At 44.2% G+C, this 18,217-nt stretch overlaps 1 protein-coding gene across 1 annotated transcript in view; it reads left to right on the plus strand.

The window, feature by feature from the left end:
- CSMD1 (CUB and Sushi multiple domains 1) overlaps window positions 1-18,217 on the plus strand; it is a 1,951,187-nt gene that overhangs the window by 1,205,775 nt on the left and 727,195 nt on the right. Inside the window, exon 6 of the mRNA XM_045086171.1 lies at window positions 12,928-13,040. Coding sequence (XP_044942106.1) covers window positions 12,928-13,040 — 113 coding nt within the window. The remainder of the gene's footprint in view (window positions 1-12,927; window positions 13,041-18,217) is intronic.

An 18,217-nucleotide genomic window follows, 5' to 3' on the forward strand; every position in this document is an offset into this window, starting at 1 on the left:
CAGCTCCATGGGGAGTCTGCTTCTCTCTCTGACCTTCTCCTCGTTCATGCTCTCTCTCACTGTCTCTCTCTCAAGTAAATAAATAAAATCTTAAAAAAAAAAAGAATTCTAAAAAAGGAATTGATAAGATAAGTTGGTTAGAAAAAGAAAAAAAAAAGGAGGGAATGTGTTTAGGCTGGAGATTAGAACAAAGCCATGTGCTAGATTAGGGTATATTTTGGTCTATTAGAAGAAATTGTATCCCAATTTTTTTTTTTAGGAAAGAACTCACCTATATGTATATAAAAAATAAGATTAAATACAATAAAGGGATAGAATATGACTATAACAATGAAGGTTTAAAAAGACTTTTTTAGAAAGGCCTTGTTAAGATAAACTAGTTAAAAAACATTAAAAGAGGAAAGAGGAAATGTAAAAAAAACATAGAATAAGAAAAAAAATAAAATTTAAGAAAATTTAAGTTTGCAGGACTAAAGGCTCATGGGAAAAAGCCATGAACTGTAGGCGTTGCTTCCCCGCGGAGCTCCTCTGTGGCCGGACGGTCTGGCCGATGTCCTGCAGGAGGCGCTGTTGCCGGGATTCTCACGTGTCTTTGCCGGAGGCGGAACTGCGCCGCCCTTGCCGGGGGCGGGGCTACGTCACCCGCTCGGTTCGCGCTCGGAGCTTCTGTTCCCTGCGCGCTTTCCGTAGAGTCCGGAGGCCGGAACGAAGATGGCGGCCGAGCAGTTTCCCCCGGAGGAGCCGAGAGCTCAGGCCGCTCCTCAGTGCGGCCTCGGGGATGCGCCGTCCGTCCCTCCGGTCTCCCCGGTCTCCGGCCGGCTCCGGGCTCCCCCGGCTGTGACCCGGCGCGTCTGTCTCCGGCGCGGCCCGTGTGGCGTCTCCAAGCCCGGCCGACTCCAGCCGCGCTGCTTCTCCCAGAGCAGGAGGGTGAGTGTCCCCGGGTCGGCCCCTCCCGGAGCCCTTGCACAGCCCCCACCTGTGCTCCCCGGGCGGAGCAGACGAACAGGTGCGGTTCCGCGCTCCGCGGCTCCTCCCCCCGCCGCGAGCCGCCCCTCCCCCCGCCGCGAGCCGCCCCTCCCCCCCCCGCCGGAGCCGCCCCTCCCCCCGCCGCGAGCCGCCCCTCCCCCCGCCGCGAGCCGCCCCTCCCCCGCGGTCTCTCTTCCCGGGTCCCGATTCGCTCCTCCGCCTCGGAGCGGCCGGTGCTCTGCTCCCGGAGTCGCCGCTCTCCTCCTCCTCCACCTCCTGCGGGGCTCGCGGGCGTCCGGACGGTGCGATGACCGAGTGGCGATCTCCTGCGATCTGATGCGATCCATATTTTTAAAGCGATTGATTTCTAAATACAAGAGTTCGTCGATCTTATATCCGATCTGGCGCAGCTTTCTTCGAGCGGTACTTCCGTTCTCCCCAGGACGCCGTGGCCACACCGGCAGTGCCCGCGGGCACCGTCACTGACCTACGGGGTGGAGCCGCAGGAGGTCGGAGTCAAGTGGGAATCCTCGCCTGCAAGGCGCAGAGGCTCCCTGCCGTGTCTGCGGGTATCGAAAAGTTCACGGGAGAACGGCAAGAGCAGACACACGTGTTCCTCGATTCGCGATCAGTTGGACTCTGTAGTCACTGATGAGAGCCATGGGCGCTTGATGAGTGGCTCCCACGCTGCGGATCCACCCTGGCTGTGGGAACGGATGCCCTTCCTGGTGTAGGCGCGGTGTCAGGAGGCTGGCCCAGAAGCCCCCGGGCCTCCCGCGCCGTTACCCTCCCGCCGCACCTAACACGCGTGTGAAGCGCGCTAGGAACCAAGCAGGCGCTCCGTGGACGAAGTGCAATGCGTGGATTCACACACACGTCTGCTGCACATGCAGGCGGCGCGTGCGGATCCACATGCGGCGAGCGTGAGGACGGGTACCTCCGACGGGCACTGCGGCAGCAAAGGTCCTGCGGCTTGCGACACTAGGAAATTCTCCTGCGGCATTCCTTCCACTGTCAGCCCAGAAACAGACTCCCAATCCCAAGGATGCTTCTGGAGTTAAACGGCTTAAATGAGATACTGAATCCTACCAGCAAGAAGGTCAGCTAATGGAGGTCGGTAACCCTTGCTGGGTGCGAGCGCAGAGCAACATGACCTGCCGGACTGAACACGGAGGCTAGCTTGAAGATTTTCTGGCAGCAAGTCCTCTGAGGTCACCCCGACTCACCTGTCACCTGAGCTCTTGTACCTTTTCAAGAAGCAGCTGGAATTTGGCTCAGTGGACAAAGGGGTTGTAAATTGGGATATGGTTTGTCTTTGACCTATTCCCAGAGTCCCACAGACTTGCACTGATGTGTGTTCTCAAAAACCTAAAAGTCCGTCAACTCACTAGTCAGCATTCATTAGGCAGATAGACCTGTCAAGGACTGTATGCTAAGTCCAGAGCCATACTCCCTGTCTAGAGGCTTAGTTCCTCATCTGTAAAATGGGAGAAATGCTACCTATTCCACGTCAAACACACACATCACAATCCTGGGCGGATGAATGGCTCTGTCTCCCATAAGACCATGAAATGATGAACCTGAAAACATTGTCTCGAGCCCAATAAGCCAGACACAGGAAGGGAAATACTGTTGATCTCACTTTTATGTGAAATAGAGAAAAGCCAAACTCTGAAACAGATCGAATGGTGGTCATCAGGGCCTGGGGGAGGGGAACCTGGGGAGAGGTTGGTCAAAGGGTCTAACCTTGTAATGATAGAATGAATAATTTCTGAAGACCAGTACACAACATAAGGACTGTAGTTAACAAGACAATATGATTTACTTGAAAGTTGCTAGAAGAGTAGATTTTAAATGTTCTCACCCCAAGGGAATGTAACTGTCCGAGGGAATAGATGGGTTAATTTGCTTGGAATGATTAACCAACAGCAACAAAATGCCAAGTCGGTCCCGTGAAAAAGAATGCATTTAGTATCTCTACGGTCCACGTTTCCTAAAGCCTGTGTGATTTTATGTTAGATTAATATTCATGAGAATACTTTTTAAGCAAAATTATTGGCAAAGCTTAGGACAAGCCCTCCCATTGCTAAGACTGTGCCAGAAATGTGTGATACATAAACTTGCTTTACCAGTAAGGTGATTATGCATCTTTTCTAGAGTGGCCGGAAGGAGCAAACTCACACATACCAGTCCCAATCACGGGACCATGTACAGCTCAAGACTCATCTTACCCCATGATGAAGGGGAAAACAGTTTTGACAATGTCCCAAAAAACACATATGCTAAAAATATCAAAGAGAAAATGATCAGTGATCTGGAAATCAAAGCGATTTTTCCTTTTTCTACTGTTGCTGTTGCTGGTCTTCACGCGTTGACTGTGCATGTGTTTATTATGGAAATCTGTAGGCAACGTCTTTTTTAATTATTAGAAAATGATACTGATACTCGTCCATGTCTAGCACAAGTGTTAACTGTTTTGAAAGTCCAAGTAATATAGGAGACAAAGAATGTTTTTCCTGTTGGCAAAGCCCAGAACCTGTCTTCACAGATAGTTGTAAAACAACCCACCAGGATATTGCACAGAGCAGAGGATTAGAAAAAGGTACTGGGGTTTCATTTTCCAGGTCACTGACTTCGATCCAGACTGGTCTGCTGCCACAGAGACCTGTAATTCAGATAGGACCTTACACCGCCGTGGACCAGGTCCCCCTGCCCTGAAGGGCGTGACCCTGGGTAGGGTGAGGCCACTCTCAACTCTAGGAGGGAGACGGTGCCCGGCAGTGATGCTGCTTTCCTGCGTCGGCCTCCTCCCTGTCTGGAGGGTGGACACGGGGCCCAGAGGACTTCCCACTGAGGAATGGTGTCTGAGCCTGCTGCCTCTTGACTGTCTTATCCTATTACTCGTCTGTCTGAGTCCATTCCTGGACTTCATTCTGAGCAATTCCCTGACATTTAGTCCTTAAGCGTTAGAGGACAGGATTTGTCACTTTCTCTCCCAAATGATCCTCTTTTCTTGACCTTTGGGTTAATTCCTAATGCTTGGCTTGCTGAGGTTGTGGACATGTTCGTGACCCTCTCTCAAATCCCTGTGGTCTGTCCTGGGCCCCTTTGCTCCATCTCTAATAGACTCAATTGTCCTCCTCCTGCTCCTTCTTTGACGTAGATGGATGTTCTCACGTCTTAAGTGAGCCCAGAGTTACCGCTTTGGGTCCCACAGTTATTCTAGGAGGAGTACAAGGAGATGCCAGACCTGTCCCATTCGACATTCCTACTTGGCAGAGACATGTCTGTGTGCAGAAAGGTAGGACTGGCCGTTTCTCAATGACCTTAACTTCTGACCGTTAAGGTGTGGAGCTGTTTTTAGTTGCTCATGTCATGAGCAAAAAATAAAAGCATAAAAACCATTTGATATGGATTTATTGAGACTCTCCTGGATGCACAGTACTGCAAGGATGAGGGAAATTAGTAAAATGCTTGTGATACCCTCAACAGGCTCCCAGTTCAGTCAGGGAAGCAGACATCTGCACAGCCACCGAGAATACGAGACAGATTCTTACCTTTTCCACGAGAAGAACATGAGCAAGTTCTGATGGAGTGTGAGGGCGAGCGTGGTCGGTCGGACCTCCGATAATAAGGGCAAGAGTTTTAGAGGGAAAATATTTTCGGAAAGCTTTGAAATGTCAGAAGAGTGTAAACAGGCAAAAGTCAGCTACAGGGTTCCAGATGGGGGAGAGCAGGAGGTGTACGCGTGGAAGCACGGTCACACGGGACAGCCAGGGAGCAGCCATGGTCCCATGTGGGCTACAGAGGACTCAGGAAAGAACTTACAGGAGATAAGGCAGGTGATGGTTGGAGTCTCGTCAGGAAGGACCTTCAATCCCATGCTAAGAAAGTTGACGTCTTTCTCAGACTGACTTAGGGTCATGAAAGCATTTTTATAAAAGGGTGTGACGGGATTGAATGTGGGCATCAGCACAGACTGTCATTTTTCCTCCCAGCGGTCCTTGTTATCTACTTAGCTGACGAGTCTCAACTCAGATATCACCCAATGTAGGAGTGGCTTCCCCCCAGGAAGAGTTTAAAGCCCCTCTCGGGGGTGCAGATGGCAATTTGCAACCCCCATTTGGTGACATGCGTCCTGTGTGTCAGCACTGCTGATGCACACTGGGCACCGAAGCTGGCTCCAGCTCTGTCTGCAGGGCCCGGAATGCTGTTAGGCACATGCAGGTCATTTGTAAAGTTGATTTGAATTGTGTTTAGGGCCGTTGATGTCATAGTTGCTCAGAGTGGATGAGAGCATAGGGGGGGAATGAGACCTATTCAACAGTACGAGTGAAGGTTTCAGTTTCGCCAGGGCACAGGCAGCGCCTGGTTAGAACAGAGGCGTGTAGCGGACATCACCAGGTTGCAAGGCCGCGGCTTAGCGTCTGAATAATTTTGCACTCAGGTCCAGAAGGTGTCTGTGAGATGAGGATATGTTGCACGCTCTGATCCCTCCCTTAGATACACGGCTGTCATGACTGCTTTGGTGTGGCCAGAATTCTACATCTGGGAGCTTGCCACTTACAGAAACCCATGGGGCATGCATGGTGTGTCTGTGTCTAAGCATCTGCCAAAGGGTTTAATAACCACCAAAGGCTGAGCTGGGGGTGGGTGCTGAGGACATTTCTGGAGCAGGTGAACGGTGACCGCTCTGTATATCCTAAGGGGTTATTAAGTTGAGGAGACACTAGATTTCCTGTCCAGGTCGGAAAGACATGGGGCTCTGGGAGAGTCCATCCAGGTCTGATGCCCGGAGTTGTGTTCATCTGCTTGCAGAGACGTTGGTCTTGGGGCACAAAGAGAGCCACTGCTATTTTCCTGGCACTGATTCTCCTCTCCTTTGCTTTCCTCCAGTGCCATGAAGGAACATGTTTTATCCAACAAGGACAACACCTACACCCGACACATCGCAGCCTGGCGGTGTGGCAGGAAGGGTTGCATAGACTAATGCACGCTTTGTGAAGGTTGCTATTCTATTTAGGTATCCGGTGTGTGCTGAGCGTCTGTTATATGCCCAGCACTTTGATAGGTTTCAGAAAGATAATACAAGGTTCCTGTGTTATTGGCAAGACAGCCATTCAGTAAAGAATCACACAAATCATCAGGACATCACTGAAATGTGTGCACGAGAGGTGCCAGGAGAAGACATTATCAAGGAGGAACAACCTCAACTTCACAGTCAAGTCAGGCTTCCATGACAATGTGAACCGTAACCCGAAACCTACAGGAGGACCAGCAATGACTAGGCCGGTGGGTGGCTGGGTGTCCCGGATCAGGACAGGAGAGCAGTGTGTGCAAAGATCTTGAGGAAGGAAGGAGCAGATGTGGCTTTCCATGGGGGGACTGAACCACAGACAAGCACATCCCAGTGTAGAAACCAAGGGGAAGGTATAGAGCCTAGAAATAGGAGCCAGAGATCTGACAGGAGGACAGAACACTCAAGAGACTCGAAATCATTTTTGTAAACCGCATAGAATATCCAAGGGGAGCACAGACACAAGAGTGTGTGAGCTTTGCAAGACAGAGGAGATTGGGGGCACCTGGGGGCTCAGTTGTTAAGTATCTGCCTTTAGCTGAGGCCATGATCCCAGAGTCCTGGGATCGGGCCCCACATTGGGCTCCCTGCCTGGCAGGAAGCCTGCTTCTCCCTCTCCCACTCCTCCTTCTTGTGGTTCCTGCTCTTTCTCTCTCTGTCAAATAAGTAAATAAAAACCTTAAAAAAGAGAGAGAGAGAAAGAGAGAGGAGAAGGTTATCAGTGTTTACACCGGAGAGAATCTTCACGTGTGCCTTGAGCAAAGAGTGAAGCCAGAGAGAGGAACTCTGTCCTGGAGAGAGCAGGCCTATGTGACAGCTCGTCAGGAACGCCACCGCTAGTGGAAGAAACGTCAAACAGAATGAACTAATTGTGACGAAAGAAAGATTGTTCTCATGGGGAGGTTGTCTTCTGTGGCATGATTTTAAAGAGGCTATGCATGGGTGGTTTTTTTGTTTGTTTGTTTGTTTCTCCCAAAGGGTAGATGTGTGGGTGTAAAACTTTTGGGATCAATTTCTAGAAATCTTTGTAAATACATATATCGTTGGGTCCATTATCAAAGGAACGAGACAGAGACAAAGTGAATGTTATATAAAGCTTTATTCTATGCCAAGCATTAGAAGTTGGACTGACGGGCCAGCGCCGCCTCCGAAGAGAGCGACCCCCCTTGGTCTCACAGGCTAGTTTTTATAGGGCACAACTGCAGACCTCTATGTGTATGCTTTGGCTAATTGCATGTCTTTTTACCTGTCTGGCCTTATTTTAGGTGTGTGTTTTAGCAACAGTTACCCGGAACCGATATCACTAACTGCTGAGGCATTTATTAAACATCAAAACGGCTACCTACGCAACATGGAGTCCCTCTGGCTCAGCAGGCCCAGGCAGGCCCTAGGGGTTTAACAGGTTTTAACGTGGCATCGGCCCCAACAATATAACTATTGTGTTACGCGTGTTTCTGTGTATACGTATGTTTATGTGTGCGCACACACACGCACAGACTTCTGCCTCTCCTCTTTCCATGAACTCCCATTTGAAGAACTACCTTTAACTTCCATTGTTTCTTTCATCAAAGTCTAAAATAAAGCTTAGAATAGCAGTCTGAACTCAATATATATTCATAAGACAATGGTGTTTCCTAGTAACACAAATAACACTCAATCAGAAACATGACATTTCAGGAACCCTTTTTGTATCAGATTCTCCCGTTTACTTTTCATAAAACAGATATAAATGGAACACCACCCTCTGAATCATGTTGGTTACTGTCCATGAGAGCACAGGAAAATGTAAGGACTTCTCTGGGTGTAATGACTTTCTCTGGGTGACAAGCAATCAGCTCTTCCAAGTGAAGAGCTTTATGAAATTCTTCAGGCTCCTTAGGGAGGGTGGGTGATTTACAGTGTGTGTTGATGGTATTAGTGCTTTCTGGTGTCTTAGTCATCACAGTTAAAGACGTTTAACTACAGAGAAACTCCCAGCAATTTATATGATGGTTTTCTAAAGACATAAGAAATCTGGCTTAATGTCAAAGAAGTGCTCAGACAGAGCTCTCTCAAGAACTTTAGCATTTCCAAATGCGTTTTGGAAAATTATCTCGATAAATTGACTCCATGTTTTTCAAGTTACATAAGTAAAATGAATGAGTCACAGACACAAGGCTGTAATATTTGAGAAGAACAACGTCTTAAACCCCTCATTTTATACTGGGGAAGTGTGGGGCTGAGGGAGGTAAGGTGGGAGTGGAAGTTGTGGATGGATTATAAATAAAACCCCGAAATTTATGGTAAAACTATTTGGAGAAAGTGGAACAGTCTGGTCAGTTCTATTTTGGCTCAAAGAAGGTCGTCTTTGCTTTAAGTACCCTGTGGGTCCTACATCTATTTTTACTGTTGGCAGGAGCAAAACCTTGTTGAATCTTTGAAAGAAATGAGTTTGCCAGTGGATTAGATTGCCTAATATGGCAATCTTGGGGGGAAGAGTGAGAACTATCAATTCCTTTAGCCATGTCTAAAGGGACCACTCAGTATTCTCACTGTGAAGTTTTATGGGTTTTTTGACCTAGTTTGAGATGTTCCAGAAATGAAATGCATCTAACATTCCCTCAGAAAGACTCTTTCCTGACAGATCACGTTGAGGTGTCCTTAATTTTTTTAAGTCCAAATATATTTGAATCCCCTGATTTCTCCAGATTACTTTCCTGTGTTTTCACATGTTTAGTATTTTTTAAAAAAGTAAGAGTACGTTAGATACCCTCAGCTAATAGGCAAAGGCATGTGTTGATATATGTCATTATTAAATCCTTTCTGAAAAATGTTTCTGCTTTGTATCTTATGCTCACTGTGTATGTCAATTTGAAAACCAAATCCAGCAGACTTTGAAGACCTAGAGCTAAGAACTAAGGAAGACTTTTAAGAAACAAAAGCCAATGATGATGCATGCTAAGTCACTGATAATTTTACAGTGTTAAACTGAGATTAGAGGGATGACATTGTGTACTGAATTTCTTCTCTTTCTGGACTGCTTTAGAATGAAACATTTAGTATATATATTTATTATTATATAGTATATATATTATATATATTATATATATTATTATATATATATATATAAATATATATATATATATTTAGTATATATATATTCAAAGGGTTGTTTTCCATTGTGGTCATAACAAGTTGACACAAACATGGTGGCTTAAACCAACACAAATTTATTATCTTATGGTTGTATGGGTTATAAATCTCACAGAGGCTCTGCTGGAATAAAATCAAGGGGTCAGGAGGGCTGTGTTCCTCCTCAAGGCATGGGGAGATGCATGTTTGCCTTTTCCTTTTGCAGCTTTGTAAGGTCACTCACATTCATGGATTCTTCATCTTCAGGGTCCACCACCATGGTTATAGCTCTCACATGCACCCCCCGACCTCCTGGGTAGGTTCCTTCTTCTCCGTGGCCCTCTTCTTCCGTTTCCCTCTTCCGTTGTAGACATGTTGGCGATGGTGTTGGGCTCCCCCACAATGCAGGATAGTCTCTCCTTTGTCTGTAACTTTATCCCGTCTTTGAAGTCCCCTTTTTCCACGTAAGGTGATGTGGTCACGGGCTCTAGAGATTAAGATGTGGGCACCTTTGGGCGCCTTTCTGATGCCACAGAGGTTGGCATCAATTGAATTCTTTACTTCTAAATTATTTGCTTCTCAATCTTCTCTAACCCATCCAAGTTGTTGGTAAATCTATTGTAACATCCACTGGCTTGTCTGTTAGTCAACTTCCTTTAAATTCGTGTGCAACGAAGGAACAATTGACTTTATAATGTAAGTTTACTGTTAAATGGCAGCTTTAAGATTAGCACAGGCCTGTGGAAGAGAACCAAAAATCTCACAATTCCCAAAAATATGTGTGGTATAGAACAACCACCAACTCAACACCCCAAAGAAAGAGGATGTGAGTATTTGTTATTTTCCACGGACAGATTCAGAAACCCATGCATATTAATCCTTTCTGGAGTGTGACTCATTTGTATGGCTCTAACCATGGGCAATGAATTATATAATTATTAAAAATCCTCATATTTGATTCTGTGTAAAATGAATCTATACAGAAAGAAGCTATTTTTTCGAAGCTATTTACATGACCTTGATACACATCATCTAATTATCTATCTGCTCAGTATTTTTACAAATCGCCTTATATCTATCCAAGCAAGGGTCAGCAGACTGTGGTCCATCAGCCAAATCTCACCTATACAGTTTTTACACTGTTCAATGTCTGAAAAACCATCAACAAAAAGTAACAATTATCTTTCTCTGACTGACTTAATTTCACTTAGCATAATACTCTCTAGTTCCATCCATGTCACTGTAATAGCAAGATTTCATTCTCTTTTATGGCTCAGTAATATTCCATCACACACACACACACACACACACACACACACATCTTTCTCTGATCATCAGTTGACAGATTGTTGGGGTTCTTCCCTGTAGCCAGTAGTTTGTCTGAGTAGATAATGCTGCTATAAACTTTGGGGTGATTTCACTCATATGTGTGATACAAAACAGATGAGCAAAGGGGAAGGAAGAGAGAGTGTTGGAGAGCAAACCAAGAAACAGACTCTTAACTGCAAAGAGCAAACTGATGGGACCAGAGGGGAGACAGGTGGGGGACAGGGGTCTCAGGCGCAGGGGATGAAGGCGTGCCCCTGCCGTGATGAGCACTGGGTGATACACGAAAGTGCTGAATCACTATATTGTACACCCAAAACTAATATCGCACCGTATGTTAGCTAACTAGAATTTAAAATATAAATTTGAAGAGAGAGAAAAGAAAGAGTAACATTACGTTTCTCAGGAAAATAGCATGAAAAGCAAGTGTCTGTCAGTGGACTACTGTTGGAACCTAACCTTCCCCGCTCTGTGGCTGCCTCTGAACTCCAGCAGCAGTGCTGACAGCTGCAGCAGAAACCGTGCGACGAGTAAACCATAAAATATGTGTGCCTGGCCCTTTGCAGATGAAGGGTGTCGGTTAACACAGAGCTGGCATTGGGGGTGCGGGTTTGGAATGTGGAACGCGTGGGAAGCGAAGAAGGGGTTTATTTCCGTGCATTGCTCACGTTGACACACCACTGAAATGCAATCAGACCCAGGTTCTGAGATCAGAACCATTCAAAAAGAACCTAATGAAGAAAAAAAAAAATACTGTAAGATCCATAACAAATAAACACGGAATTCAGTTATGAAACTTTCAGTAAGTATATGTAGGTAAGCTGGATAGATTCTGGGTTTTTGAATCCAGACGTTAGTTATTTTCTGGTCCTTGCCAGTATTAGGCAAAGAGATAGCCTATTTCCAAGAGAATCTGTAGCATCAACTCCCCAAGGGAAACAGGTGAGAGGGGGTGGGAGCCTTCAAACAAAATATCAAAATAATGAAATGTTTCCTGGAAGCAGCTCTATCTGACTTCAGCAGTCAGAGCTACATAAACCCCAGCAAATCGGCAGATCTGAGTTGTGCATTTCCTCTAACAGACGATTATTTCAAACAGTGACATAGACACTGTTGCAATTGGTTACAGTCAAGGTTTGCTTTTAACTGTAAATGCATACTGCACATTTTCAAACCTGAGAGTTTAAATTGAACACCCCGACATCAGAAAGCTTCCCTCCATATTTCATTTGATGCTGGTTTTCCTCCAGGTAATGGAGTAAGGAGGGAAACACTCCACACACCACCCGTGCCTGGTAAATCTGGCGCACAGAATACAGTTTCCAGCTGACCAAGAAGCTCCAGGGTCCAGGGGGCAGCCCACAAAGGGCAGCACTGGTTTCAGTAACAAGCAATTGCTTAAACCTTTTCTGATCACCCGCACTAATAATACAAGTCATTTTGAAAACAGATTTGGCAAAATAATTACACAATGCAGAGCCATAGATGACATTTAAAATGTGCATCAGGGACATTTATACATGTATCAAAATCATTTCTATAACCCCTTGCTGGGGATACGTTCGGGTCCAGTTTACAGACTGGCAGGTGGAGGTTCAAAGAGCTCCGGCAAGGCAGCCGCTTGCAGCCGCCTCCCTGAGCACCTGAATCCAGGGATCCCTCTGCCATCGGCCCAAACGGACGCTGCCGCGGAGTTCACAGGGGGAACTTTTATCACCTGGGACGACTTTCACTTCCTAATGATGCAGGTTTTCAGCAGGAAGTAAATTTCTCGCTTTTTTCCTGACAACTAAAGCACACGCTGTCAAGCAGGATGAGGAGCTTAAACAGCTTAGCCAGAGATGGATTGCATCTGATTTTGGAAGATTGAATTGTGTTTAATATACTGCTTTCCCCAAACATAATTTTATTTCATTTCAAATCTCTCTGACCGTGCTTGTCACCACTTCCCTCTGTGCCGCACTTCTTCCCGCGGGTAGGAGAGGCCTGTGCTGTGAACTGTGGGATGGGCCCCTAGAAATACGGGATGCTGTCCAGTGTGATAAACAGCGGATCTGAGGGCACTAACGGTGAAACCGAATCATGAAGCGTCCAAAGAGTGAAAAGCACGGTGTTACCATTTGCCCGTTTCTTGTCTTTTTTATAATTCGTTATGATTGAGGTCCTGATGAAAAGGAGCAAGTGATCCAAAGAATACCTTCTCATGGATCCGTCATTAATAAGGAAGAATACACATGTCAAGTGTTGGCGAAAGCCTTCCCTCCATCAAGGGTAAACCCAGCACCGATGGGTGGACACACATGAAACTGGGTCTTTTCAAAGTTTCAGTGCAGCTCCACAATGATCTCAAATAACGACCATCAGTAGTCAGTTGTTAACATGGGTTTGCTATAGGACATTTGCTCGGTTGGTTTACAAGGGAGATTTTTTCTGGTTTTGTCTTCCAGGTTGACTGGCATGAACCTCCCTTCTCCCGTTATAAGTAGCAAGAATTGGTTACGACTCCATTTTACATCTGATAGTAACCATCGGCGCAAAGGATTTAATGCACAGTTTCAAGGTAAGAATACCCCATTTTCTATATTTAAAAAAAGAAGATATTTTGGTCTTTTTATCCTCAAACTTTAAGATTCTCTTGTTAGAGATAGAGCAAGAGATAGAAGCTTAAAAATACCCTCTAGCTCTTTTATGCACAATTAACTGGAAATTCTGCAGATACTCCTAACAATTTCTCAGTAAAGCTTTATTACTTTGACAGTATATCATGTATTTTCTTGTTTTGCTTTAATTATTACTGAGTTTTTATCAATAAGTTTTTTTTATTGTTAAGCTGCAACATACATGGTTTAATACAACAAAAAACACTTAATCAAGTGAAAAAAAATAAACTGAACAATAAACAAATAAACACTCAAAACAAAATATTTTCCATTGGAAACATGTTAAGATGAATACAGGGTTTCATTATCATCTTACTGCAATTTTCTTATTCATTCATTTTAATTCATATACAGCTAACCAGAAAATATCCGTAGCCGGCTGGCTGTTTTCTTGACCCACTCATTAAAACTGGTACAGCATATAGGTTACATGAACATGCATAAGTGTATCATCCTACTGCTTCCAGATGTAAAATATATCCACAGTACATAAATCCGGCTACCTGCTTTAATAATTTACAGGTAAGTGAATATCAAAAGAAAAACATGAGATTTTTTTTTGGAGCTGAGAGAAATGGAGTCTGTAGTCACTGACATGCAGGTCTGATTTTGAAACTTCCTCTTTGTATCAAATTTTTAGTGTTTATACCTGGATAGTATTGTGTCATTGCATGTATGTTTTGTTGGGATTTTTTTTTAAGATTATTTACTTATTTTAGAAAGAGAGAGAGAGAGGGAGAAAGAGAGAGACCAGGGCAGGGAGGAGGAGACACAATCCTGAAGCAGACTCCCCGCTGAGAGCAGAATCAGAATCCCCCATGGAGGACTTGGGGCTCCTTTCTAGGACCCTGAGATCATGACCTGATCCGAAATCAAGATTCGGACCCTTAACTGGCTGAGCCACTCAGGTGCCCCACCCATATGTTTTTAAAAATTAATAATCCTTATCAATACCATAAAAAGTATTCAATTTATTAGGAGATCCACTGAAAACAGTCCACTTTGCATTTGCAAGGAACAATAGTATTACTGTGTCAGGAAGCAAGATGTGCTCCCAGGAAACCTCTCATCTTCCCCCAAATCATGACCGTGAGAATGTCGAGAGTTCAGTTTAGAGCACATTCCTTAAGCACTCACTGTGCGCACGCCAGGACCCCGAAATGAGGAAATTATAATAACCCCCTTGTCCAGAATCTCATTGGTCAGAAAAACAGTTTGCAAACAACCCCCATGAAAGGCAGGATGGAAACCAAAGTCATGTCAGCCACTTTGGGAGATTTTAGTAATGTTCTAGCAAATGGTCTGAATGTGTCCTTCTAAAGCACAATTTAAATCCCATAATGCCTTCAATGTATCTTTTTGGGCAAGAAGTAGAAAACTAAGAGTAATTTGCAGGAAATTAAATACAGATGGTGCTGAGGGGCACACGTGGAGGTGAGCAGACTTTGTTTGCACCTGCTCCCTGGGGCTCGCCAACCTTCACAGAATGGGCCTGACTTTAGAACGCAGGGCCAATTTTGTTTCGCCAAAATGCATCTGGTGCATCATCAGGAGCACTGCCCATCTCACATTATCTGCGGATGTGCCAGAAAGTTCCTTATTTTATCCACTTGGACTGCAAATAGACTGCCTTCCAAGTTTTACAGGAGTCATACCAATTGGTTTCTTGTCCTGGAATCTAGACAAAGCTGAGCTCCTTTTTCAGACCTGCTTCTATTTGCCTTTATCGTTTAAGACCATAAACTGTATCTGAAGTCCTAACGGGGTGCCTGTGACATACGTGATATGTACATACGATGTGGACGAACACATGCTGGGGGAGGGGACGTCACACAGGGACACGGTAGGTGGGCTGTGAAGTACTCCATGAGGTCTTGTAGGGAAATCCCCCTGAGCTGGGTCTGTATCAATCCCCATTCACTGATACATCTATCTCCAATATAGAACAATCATAAATTAATATTCCGAAGGCAAAGTGACTGACCAGTAGGTAGGCAGGTAGATCAATAGAGAGTCCTTTCTAAACGGTGGTTGATCTTCAAAGGTCCTGATATTGATTAATATATTGGCATTGAACTGCAGGAAAAAATTCTAGGTGTCAGTCCTCCAACCTGATCAGTGAATTTGGCGTCTGTACCAGTGACTGGAAGAGAGGAAAAAAAAAAAACTTGAAGACAATCCAAATTGGCGGATATAAGTAACATTCTGGTTGACAGAAAATTCGAATAGTTTAGACATATTAGCCATTGAGAAATATATATATATACACACACATATATGTCTATATAAAATATAATTATTCAGATATATGCGTGTGTGTGAATGCGTTGGGTTCCCTCTCACTGTCCCCCATCAGCCTCCCCCTGGACCATCTCTGCATGACTTTGCAACCAGGAGCGTTCATGGTTTTCATGCCGCAGGCCAATGAGAACCTTCCCGACTCACAGGGAAAAACGGATTTTCACTGGCGCCTTCCCTTCATTCCCTATTGACATCTGTACTGTACTTCTGTTGCAACGAAACGAAACAAGGTCGTGGCTACCCACACAAACGAGAAACAGGAAAGCATGGTAGAAGAGCAGTCCAGAAAACCGACGAGAAAAACAACCATAGTTACATGGTGTTTGCCAGATGCTATTTGACTATCTATCCCTGTATTCTGTCAAAGAATCTGAATCTTCGCTCAGTCAGTGGAGGAGGGGCACCTTCTGAGAAACACATGTGTCTGGGCTTGCTGCCTTTGAAACAATTGCAGTCGCATTTATACTTGTGGTCATGGTTAAGGATCTATAAAGACTCCATCAGTGTTCCTTGGAGTAAGAATATGATTCCAGACTAGGTGGGATCCCTGTAAAACCCCATGGGGTTCTAAGCCACTGACAGAGTCTTCCAGTGGTAGCTTCTGATGACAGAGTGCTTTTTTGTTCAAGAGTACCATGCCTATGTTTCTTTTGATGGCATAGGCATGGTACTCTAAAAAAAAAAAAAAAAAAAAAGAGTACCATGCCTATGAAGAATATTATAACTTCTAAAAACAAAGAATATCTTCTTTTTAACGTGGTGCTCTTCTGGGTCAAATAATCAACCACCACTATAAAATGTGTTTTCGACTTTCATGTCTAAGTCCTTTTATTCTTTGAATTGCACACTGTGTTCTTTGGCTTTTATCTCTTCAATCATGCCATCAAATTATGCCAAAAGTAGTAGTGTGCTTGACTGACAAGTAAGCCGGCTCTGTGGCCGCTCTTCCCAAAATATATTCACTATCAAAATAGCATCGTGAACAAAGGAGTGGCAAATGCAATAAAAGTCACTGGATTTATTTGCAATATCTTGTGTGTATATATATATATATATATATATATATATATATATATTAGGTTCTTGTGGAAATGACAGATTTATGTAGGACACATTATATCTTTAAATCAGCTGAAAATTGAGCCCATTCTTTATATGTTGCCGCCATCATTAATTATAATTAAATAAGTGCCTTGTTAGCACCATCAGTCATATAGACATTTTTGATGTCTACAAGATAGATTTTTTTAAAGATATATTAATACTGAAGCACAAATGCATCTTCGCTATTAAGTAACAATGTGTGTTGAGCTGCAGTCTTACATATGTCTACCTGGCTGTGTATAAAAATACAATTTTTACAAAATGCAATTCCTATTGATTTCTGAAACTGATAAGTCATTTTAAGTGTTTGTAATAAAACTGCAGTTTATATAGAGAGCACCTGTCTCATAAATCAAAGGAAAACCTGACAATGGATTTTAAAATGTTGGGTTGACACAAATAATTAGCTTTCTCTTTAAGTGATACTTCTATATAATGACTAATTTTAGTTTTTAGTTAAATGGAGACTTTATATAAAATAAGGCTTTCGTGTTGTTAAAATGTATCTTGGAAAATTGGGAGCTTCATCTTTTCAGATTAATTCAAATTTGGATGACATGTACGCTCGCCCATTCCCCAGTGCTCCCTGAGACACATCGCAGAAGCTCTATCTAAGAGATGATAGACATGGTCTATCCTAGCACTGGTGTATATGTCTGTCTCTCCCTTTAGAACAGAAGCTCTGCAAATAGTAGTAAAGGCCGTAATCTAGAACCCAAAACGTTCTCAATTAATATATGCTGAAGAAAAAAAGGAAACCAAATGAGCTGCTCCTACTCCCCCCAGACCCCAAGGACAGCTGGTGGGCAGAAGTAGTGAGATGCCCTGTAGGCGACGCTCTCACTCACTTGCATGACGTGGACGGGCGCTGCTCTTCTGAGGGGACTTTTCGGATAGGTAGGGACACATCAAGTTTAAATCAAAACAAGTTAGCAACCTCTAATCTTATCACCTCTAAAAAATTCTGAAAACTTCTAAACCTCTAACAGAGAAACTGCTTTTAATAAATATAACTTCACTCAAATCACAGATACACAACCACTTTCCCTAAACATGTAAGTTAGCTTCTCTTGGAACCAAAGATTCTTGCAAAGTGCCAATGCTGGTCCTTTAAAAATTCAAAAAAGATGCCAGTCTCTGTGTTCCAGGCTGCTGAATCTTGGCCTGCTCTCTATTGTCAAGTACTTTCTGCCTCGTGTCCCTTGCTGTCTTACTCTACAAAGTCAGAATAACATTGACCTCACAGAATCCTTGCAGATAGCTAAGAAAATCACCAGAGTAACAAGGGCTCTCCAGGCTACACCAGAGTGTGAGAGCATTTGTTACCCGTCTGTAGTCCTTCTTTGTGCCTGGTACGTGCCCAGCCCAAATTAACGAACTCAACTTCATATTGCAAGTTTTAAGAGATATTTTAAAATTTCAAAAATGGGCAGATGCTTTCGGCAGAACTGGTGCACCATTCTCTTGAAGACTGTTTCACGGTGAAGCTGAACCAAGGCATTCTCTAGAACCCAGTGTCTACACTCCACATCTGAGCTTGTCGGAAGTGAGTGCATCTGTGCAATGAATGGCTTATATGAAGACTGAACTCAGACACTTCATTCAGAGTTATCAACATGATGCCTCTGGAATTAACCAAAGTGTCCATCAGCAGTGGATCAGATCAGGAAAT

The sequence above is a fragment of the Mustela putorius genome, unplaced genomic scaffold (assembly GCF_011764305.1).
Source record: "Mustela putorius furo isolate JIRA1106 unplaced genomic scaffold, ASM1176430v1.1 tig00000905_pilon_pilon_pilon, whole genome shotgun sequence".
NCBI lineage: Eukaryota > Metazoa > Chordata > Mammalia > Carnivora > Mustelidae > Mustela > Mustela putorius.